This window comes from Cyphomyrmex costatus, unplaced genomic scaffold (assembly GCF_001594065.2).
Source record: "Cyphomyrmex costatus isolate MS0001 unplaced genomic scaffold, Ccosl1.0 scaffold162, whole genome shotgun sequence".
NCBI lineage: Eukaryota > Metazoa > Arthropoda > Insecta > Hymenoptera > Formicidae > Cyphomyrmex > Cyphomyrmex costatus.
The window spans coordinates 424,502-434,038 of record NW_017275632.1 but is presented as its reverse complement, the minus strand read 5'-3'; the positions used below and the strand labels follow the sequence as shown (position 1 = coordinate 434,038).

The window sequence follows — 9,537 nt, the reverse complement described above, 5'->3', positions numbered from 1 at the left end:
ATAATTATATATATATATATATATATATAACTCAAGAATAAATTGAATACAAATAAGATATTTACTGATTATCTTTGCGGTTGTGTTGGTATGTAACCTATATATTCATAACGCGAGAAGATGGAATTCGTGATTAATTGGGATGTACTTATCAAATATTTTGACTTTGACTTTGAGTTCTCTTTAGTGAAAATATAAAATATCATTCAGCATCGAAACATTTTAGTAAGTACATCCCAATAGATTACAAATTACATCTTATCGCAAATTATAAATAGGTATAATTTACGTATCACAAACCGTAAAGGCTCACATAGATATTTTACTTGTTGTATTCGACATTCTTTATACTCAATCATGATTCTCAACATATATAATGTCTTGGCCACCTCGATCACCTGATCTGAACCACTGGACTTCTTTGTTTAGAAGATCCTAAAAAGCAGGAAGTTTATTCGGTGTCAATCAACTTAAGAAAACAATTGAGAAATCGAGTTGATTGTGTATAGCGAATAGTCGATGTGACTCGTAATGTCGATACTCCGTTGAAGTCCGTCGATACTCATGGACAAATTATATCTTTACAGCTTCTCATGAGAAATCATCACAGCAACATCAACAACAGAGAGTCGGCCTTCATAAAAAAAAATTGTAAAGATCATGGCCTCTAAACAGTATAAACAAATTAAAATCTAATTTGAATCTTAAATGCTCAAAAAATACAAGAAATACTAGTATTCTCTCTCACACACACACATGGTTTTACATTTACCAAGTTTTATTAATACTTGTTTTTCTTTTTTAGGAGAACATTTCATTTTTCGTTTTAAAGTAATGGCAAAAAAATACTTCTATTTACATGTTAAGCTTAAACATAGTAATTTACAGTTATAATCTGCATTTACAGTATATTATACAACGCAAAGAACAGAAATGATACAATGATTAATGTCATTGGTACACGCAATAAGACTTGTTACTCCTTTTTTTTTACAAAAACAATGCAATTCTGTAAGAAGAAAATTTCGAAAAAAGAGCATAATATTATAATATAATATTAATTTATCGCAAACCAATGCGAGCCAATACAAGTTAATCTCGTCTGTAAAATCTATATATTTTAAAACTGACAGACCTTTCAAACTCTTGATTTGGATCCTCTTTTCAATGTGGAAATAACAGAGAATACAGTATATGTAATACAGTATATGTAAATATGCATACAGTTTTTTAAAGTATCATTAACAATCATTATTATTATAATTTGTTTTTTAAATGTTATCTGTGCATCTAACAGAATATTCAAATCAAACATTTAACATTAATATATTAACGATTGTCTACTATATTAAATTCAACGTGTTATCACCACATTATAAGAGTATGTAGTTATTTGTGATTTAATCTCTAGAGAAAAAAATTAATAATATTAATTTAATATAATATATCATAATGGGGGGAATATAAATTTATATTACAATAAACTTTATGTAATGAGACTATTACGCAGTGTCTTTAAGTTTATATTTAACATAAGTAATGTTCTTGGAGTAGAAACTGGGTGACAAATTTTTCTGTAAGATCAATATGTCACAACTGAGAATAACATTTGCTTCTTCGAACGAGGTGACGCAAAAATAGCGCGCCATTGAAAAAACAATGCGGAAAATGTTATTGGCTCGTAGATTCGTCCGCAAAAATGAAGATTGCAAGCCTCCGCGTGCCTATTTGATGGCTGGTTTTCGAGGTTGACCGTTTTGTTGATACACTGTTCTCTGCCAGCTTCTAGTAGTCGTGCCGCCAAATGTCAACGTGAACGAGGAAACGTGAACAAGAGGGACTGATATATTGACTATATGTCCTCTTAAGAAACCGTAGATTTTGCATCTACTATGGAGAAACCTAGTGCGCGCCTATTTGCATTACACAAACCATTGCGACACCCTACTATAATTTATATTTTAACTACATATAATACCTTTGTGTTTTATCAGTGTCAGAGTTACTTATGAAAATCAGACGTTTTTCCTAGAATAATTTGACGATTGTTTACTAAAGTGAACATTTACAGTCTATATGTGTAATAGTTTTATTACAATTTAAAATAAAATCAGAATATAAATGTTGCATTATGCGGAGGTATGTCATGTTAATTATATTATACAATGCGACATTTATACCTTGATGACAAAGATGAATTATAGTTGCAAAATTTTATCATGTTATAAAATTTTTTTTTACAAATTGATCATTTGAACTTGAAATTTTAAGTGCATACTTCTTTCTCGGAGTACAATTTTTGCTCGTATGCCGTTTATCCACCACGTTTATATACCGTGTCAATCATAACATATCTTAATAACGAGCAAGACTAACGAGCAACCCTATCGACAATCGTGTAGCCGCGTAACACGTAACCGCGTAAGTTCTTATTGTGGACTGCAATCGAGAACATTCTTAGAGAATGCGCAGGAGATAATGACCGGTGATTTTTCAGAGATCTCGCGGCCTGCGGCACCATTTATTTATCGATCACGGTCGACACCGATCGCGAGAAACGCCTTTCAATTCCTCGCGCGCGACCTGCGGATGTCGCCGTTCACAGAGAGACACTCAAGTTCAGAGTTATGCTGACGCAACTTCGCCATCCACAAGGTATTGACGATCGAGAAAATTACGAAGGTTAAAGGCTAAAAACTGCGGGATTCGATAACGATCGAACTTCATCTTCGTGATGGCTTGATCGCGTTAAGCAACACTATATAATCCACAGAAGTCCCCGATGTATATTAAAATTTTCTAGCACTTTGTAATTTATTTATCAATGTCGGGATATCAATCATTTACTAATTACAAATAACTAAACGAGTTTTTGCGAATTAAGCTTCAAGGATGCAAACGTATAAAAGAAAATCATTGTTTTCCCATTTTTTCCTGGATTTATCTTAATAAAATTTCAAAAGACTTAATTATTTCACTTATTAATTTTAAAAATGAAGAAAATAAAGAAAATTTTCTTACTTTCCTTATATACTGAGATACTCTTACAAAGAGATACTTACTTAATCCATATGAACCAATGGAAAAATTTGCGGATAAAGCCGTGAAACACCGTAAACGCGCGCGCACACATACACGTTAAGCACACACATTGGCGGTGCATGCTTGCCGGTGTGATTGACATTAGTAAGTATGCCATGGCCGACCGCTCACAACGTGTGCTGATACGAACGACTACAACACTGCCTCCACTGCAATGTACTAATGCACCGACCGCGACGCGACCGCTCGACGATTCTACTCCATCCTTCTAGGACACACTTAGGAAAATTCTCGGAAAATCACGTCCGTGAGTTTCCGCTTGTCAATGGAAAATCAATTTCTCGATGTATCGTCAATGTGTATACGACAACTGTATCTCATCAGATCTCAAAATATCTACTTGTCTGAAATTCTTCTTATGCACTTTCACGAATTTCAATGCTCGAATCAAGATTGTCATAATTTTTATAGTATAATTTTGACAATGCAAACATGACAGTGTCCAATAATAATGGCTAAACAATTGTAGTAAGATATTGTACAAATTCCTATATCAATTTGATGTTTCAAAAATACTAATCCTGATATAAAAAATTCTAAATTTGAAAAATTAAAAGGCGGACAATTAATGGATGAAATCTCTAATTAATACGATAAACGTAATGAAATAAATCTTGTTCCTACTGAAAACATATATAAATCAATAGATTAAGAAACAAAGTTATCTATATAGTATCATACACGTTTAGAAAATATTTTAGTAAAATCTAGCGTATATTGATTCAAGCTGATTTTTACATGAGACTGTTTCCGTGTCAATTTCATATCAAAATGGTAATCCGTTATATCATCTCTTTGATACATTGTAACAATAGTTTTTAGCTAAAATAAGATGCTACGCATGTTAAACTTTTGTCATGCTGAAAATTTGTCGTGTTGAAAATAGATTTTGGTGAAAATCCTTGAAAAAATAATCTCAAATAATTATTAATTTTTCATATAACTATGTAAGATTACGCATATGTACTATCAAAGTGATACTTTGACCTACTTAGACACGATTCGTATCTCAATATAATCATACGTTATAAGTAGATTATTAAATCTACAAAATTAATCTCAATAAAATCTTTAAGCTATTTTCTTTATTAATGATCGTAACAGCGAAAAAAATAATTGACGAATGTATGACGTCAGAAATAAATAAATTTTAAATTAAAAAATTGATAAACTACTTGATAAATTATACTGTATTCACAAAAAATTAAATATATACATTAAATTCTGATTTTTTCCAAATAAGAAAACATGCCATTGGTGCTCGATTTGGTACTTGATTGATTTGCATGTGGAAAAATTTCACGTCTGAGAATTTCACGGGCCCATCTCGCGGTTACTGGTATATTCGCTCGAATTGCACAGCGTACACACACACACACACAATAAAGATTTGCGCGTGTGTGATGTAATGTAACCCTGTTCCTCGAAGGACACGGTTTTCATCGAGTTTGGTCTTCCTGTAAGATTGTATCAATTCGTCGAAAACCGGTATCTACACAGCAGCGCGAAGAAAAAGCAATCAAAATGAAGAAACGAGAGAAAAAAGAGAATATTTATTATTTTCTAAAATAAATTCTTTCTAATTAAACAGCAATTAAAAGCATTATGATCACAATACACACATAGCAGTATTACAAAATAATAATAACTATGAATTGATTGTGAGAAGTACCTACATAGCATACACGCGCGCGCACGCTTTCAGAATAAATGTTTCAAACAAAAGTTTCAGGATTCATACTGAAAGATCGATACAGAAAAATGTTTCAGTGCATATAGAAAAATCTTATAAAAAAATTTTAAAAGTTATTCGCTGAATTCATCAATTGATTAATGGCCCATCAATTATTTTACATTGACTCAGTAAGTAATCTTAATTCTATAAGACTTGATAAGAAAAATCGAAATGCAAAGACGATTTGTTAACGATGACGAGATAGTATAAAAAAAAGTCCTGTTCTTTTACTTTTACTTTCAAAGGAGTATGGATCCGTCCGTCCGTCCATCTAGGTCGCCATCATTTCGCTTTCCGCACTTACCGAGGGCAAGCCCGAAACTTTCATCAGTGACTTTCGTTACTTTCTTATCGGTTAAAAGTGAAACACCCGACGGTCTGGCTGCACGTGTCTCTCTTTCACTCGAAGTCACGATGGACCATCTTCTGCGAGGACGGGAACTCTGCACGGTCGATTATCGCGTAAGAGTCGCGCCATTGAGAGTGAAATCGCAATAAGAAAAAATTTATTCGAAAGTACTCGTTGCGAGCGTCGTTTCCATATTCGGAACTTAACTCTCTATGCTCTCCAGGATTTGGGCCATGCAATCATTTGTATGATATATGAAATACAGTTACCCAAGTAGATACTGTCCACATATCATAATACATATCATATTACATTACTCGAATATACCTATATGTGAAATAAATTCAAATACACGATGCGAGATTATCAACATACTAAATATATCGATATCGAAAGTATTAAGATTCTATGATTGTGGGTTTTACTAAAATTTAATTAATATCCAAAGTTCTGAATATATTTTGACAGGAAATTCACTTTATAAGGAAAATGTCTCTATGATATACCTCTTGATCGCTACAAAACGAAAGGGATGTAAAAATGTAAGGCTCAGTTGTACTTATATTGATCGATGATTTCGCATAGAGTCGCGATTGTATAAAATTACCGGTTCCTCGGCATAATTTCATCTTCACGGAAGTTTTATTGCGTCCCGCCATCCTTGACCTTCGTTCTTTTCAGGTTTTCAATAACGAATTTGTCGTCAGACTATATGTTGTTCTCGTTCATCAGCTGACGTAAAAGACGGTAATCGTGAAGAATTGTATTTACTGTTTTCTCATAATTCTAGTTGAGATCATCGTTTTAAAAATACAGATTAAAATGTTCCGTCTTTCAAGATTCGTTTCTATTAATAAACATAATGTTCATTTTTTGCTACAATAACAGAACTCAAAAAATAAAGTTTTCTAGAAAATAAGTTTCAGCCTATTAAAATTTTGTGACGTTTATTTTGAAATGCAATTTTGGTGTAATGTGATAACTGATTGATATAGAAGAATAAAAGTATATTCTCTTTTTTTTCTTTATCGTTATCGTTCTTGTTCTGCGAGTAATTAGAAAATGATATTTTTTAATCATACTGTTGTAATATATTAAATATTATGTGATGTTATCTTAACATCGCACATATAGATCGCGAAAAATGTTATTATAACGTACTATTTTTAAATAATTTTGTGATATTTTTTATTATTCTCTATTTTAAATATCTCTTTCTAAAGAACCTTACAATCACTGACGTTTACTAAAAAAATCTAATTTCTCAAACGCAACTTTATTATTTAAACATCACAACTCTTTTTTAAACATCATTCACCGATTTATATCGTGTCCTCTTAAATATCCGAAGCGTCGACATGATTCATCGATGTCAGTCCCGAAAGAAGAGAAAGTCTCGCGCACATGGAGTCAATATTTTTATTTTCGTTTATCCTGTTAGCGTCGTTATTAACGATTATAAGATAATCGATTTCACCTTCAATTCTGTCTACTAACCAAATTTTCATTGCCCTTTCGTTGTTCTACTTTAGTTCTATAGTAAAGTACTCATGTGAAAAACTTGAATGACTCGCCGCGAAAGATCGCTGATGGTCGCGAGAAGTGCTCGCGAGAGAGTGAAAGTTCCTGGCGTGTACACGTACGCACGTCCGCACGCGTGTCAGTTTTTTGGCATTGGGCGTTGGGATTGGAGGGCCTCGGTTGGTATCGAGGTCACCAGTACCACCACTACCGAACCGCAGCGGCGGATCCACGACTTTGGCTGATCGCATGGCCCGCACGCTCTTGCGACCGGCTGCCCCAAAAAGTTTGGGCCACGCGACGCGTTCACATCGCGCTGATCGCGCTTCTCCGCGCGCGTCTCCGCGCGCCGTCCTCTTCCGGCGGACCTGTAAGACCCTTCTACCATGTGTCGCAGTCGCGGAAGTCACACACACCCTATTCGGAATCATCAATCATTTTCTCTCCAAGTGATCACCTTCGTTAGTTCAATAACCTAGTAGTAGTAGTAGTAACACTGTCTTTTTCTCCATCGAATCTAATTTTGGATCTTTAATTTCATCATACAGTGTTGAAATGTGCGAAAAATTGAAAAGTATCTGCGGACTATTATAATTTCTTTTGCGAACGCTCTGTGCAAACGCTCGTGTGAATCCTTGAACAAAGAGTTTCAAATACGTGGATTGTAAATTGGTTCACGTTGTGATCAGAGTTGGCACGAGACATCGGCTACACACAGGGAGTTTCTGTAGTTTATTTGACTTTGCTCTGAATCATCATTGCATGATAATATCATGTGCGCGAAGATGAGTGTCCTCCAAGGTCGGCACTCTTCCGTGTGCGCGAAGATGAGTATCCTCCAAGGTAGGGCCATTTTACTCTTGCAAACCTGATTCTAATTAAATCACTGCTTGCTCTACAAAGTAAGAGTAACAGCGCAAAGTAAAAATTACATTAAATATTTAATGCTTAGCATATAATCAGACAAATGCAAATTTTTTAAAGCGTACTTAAAAACATTTCATCACGTTCTTTTTACATTCGAATATGCACGATAAAATTCATACAATCATTTAATGTACTTGAAAATGATAGATTTTGTGACATTTCCAACAGATATATAGTTACAAATATATTGTATTAAATTACATTTACATCAGTAAAACAGAACTTTCTCTACTATGAAACTTGAATCATTGACCAACATAACAAAGTTTATTCCAATAAAGTTTAGTACCTATGAATTTTCAGATATTTATTATATTATATATAATAAAACATGAGATTTAACAATTATCAAGCTGGATGTTGGGTGCTTCTATAATTGCGTGTTAATTTATATACTACGTATGTAGATTTTTAACTGCGCGCCGAATTCTTTTTTAAACTTGAAACGGAGACTCTAACCGTTATGACTTGTTTTTTTATTGTTTTAATTCTCACACACAATCCTATAAAATTTAATATTGTTTATTTACATCGCCTGAAATAGACGTTATTCGTACATATTTTAATTATTGCGAAGAATATTACTAAGGCCTCGGTAGTGTAAAGGCTTAGAATACTCGCATGGAAACATGCAAAACATATCCGTTCGACTCCCGGCCGAGGTAATATTTTTTGCAATAAGAATTAATTATTTACAGATTTTAATATAGCGATCAACATTATTAAGATCGATCTAAGATGCGAAAAGAACATCAAAAATAGTTAAATTGTTAGTCAATTTAACTCGTGATATTACTCTGAGGTAGTATTACTCTGAGTAACTTTAATAAAGTTTGCGTTTCAAGTTTGAAAAAATTGTTCGACGCGCAGTTAAAAAGACTTATACATACGTAGTATATAAATTCACACGCAATTATAAAAGTACTCAAGATCTGTAGTTTGACCGTTGTGCCTGTTTTTCATTGATTTTATTTTTCACGGTTCTGTAAGATTTAATATTGTTTAATATTTATATTGTTGACAAAAAGATGTGTCATAGAAAAAACAAATAAAATAATATAAAGTACATTTTTTCCATTATACTTATCCTCTATGGTATACTATTTACAGTTAAAAAATGATTTTAAATAAGTTATATATAGAGGTTAACTTTTGAAATTTATTAAGACACACATTTGATAAAATGCAATTCTATTTTGATATTATTTTGGATAGTTCCTTATTTATACATATATGTGTACACACGCGCGCGCACACACATGTAGCACAATAAATCTACATACATTCATAGATATACATATATAAAAAGCAATTGGGATTTCTATTTAGATCATCTGTACAATACGTTCGCTTTTCATTCAAAGGGCGAATTTCATGATCACGATGCCATTCCCATCAACAATCTCAAGTTGTTCATTCCGCGCGCACAACTCTTAAGTAGAAACCAGCGACCGCTAACGAGACAAGTTCTGCCAGGCTCGAATTGATTTTCGAGGTGCAACGAGGTGTCAGTTCGTCGGCGTCCTCATCGGGTCAATAACACTGCGACACGATTTCACAATTGCACGCTTCGCTAATTACAAATCACAATTGCATCGATCCGTGCTGGCGACGTGCGGCGTGTCGACGTGGAATGCGTGAAAAAGTGTTCTATGCCGCCGCTGCTTCCGCGTTTGTTTCCGCTCGACGGCTAAGACCTAAGAGCGAAACCGATATTTACCTCATTGCTCTGCTTAATGCTCTATTGGTGAAATATTGGCGTGAAACTAATCAGTTTGTCGGCTCATAGTTTCATTCATCCTCATCTCTCGAACAATGAAATTATTAGAATATTCTCCTGCGCGCGCTATAAAAATATCTACTCCGTGGTCATTCTCCAATTGAGAATAGAATACAATGTATG

General features: G+C 33.7%; 1 protein-coding gene across 1 annotated transcript in view; it reads left to right on the top strand.

The window, feature by feature from the left end:
• The first annotated feature begins 7,375 nt into the window (after positions 1-7,375).
• Positions 7,376-9,537, top strand: part of Hr4 (nuclear hormone receptor 4) — a 42,833-nt gene continuing 40,671 nt past the window's right edge. The window contains exon 1 of the mRNA XM_018536941.1: positions 7,376-7,550. Coding sequence (XP_018392443.1) covers positions 7,481-7,550 — 70 coding nt within the window. The 5' untranslated portion in view covers positions 7,376-7,480. The remainder of the gene's footprint in view (positions 7,551-9,537) is intronic.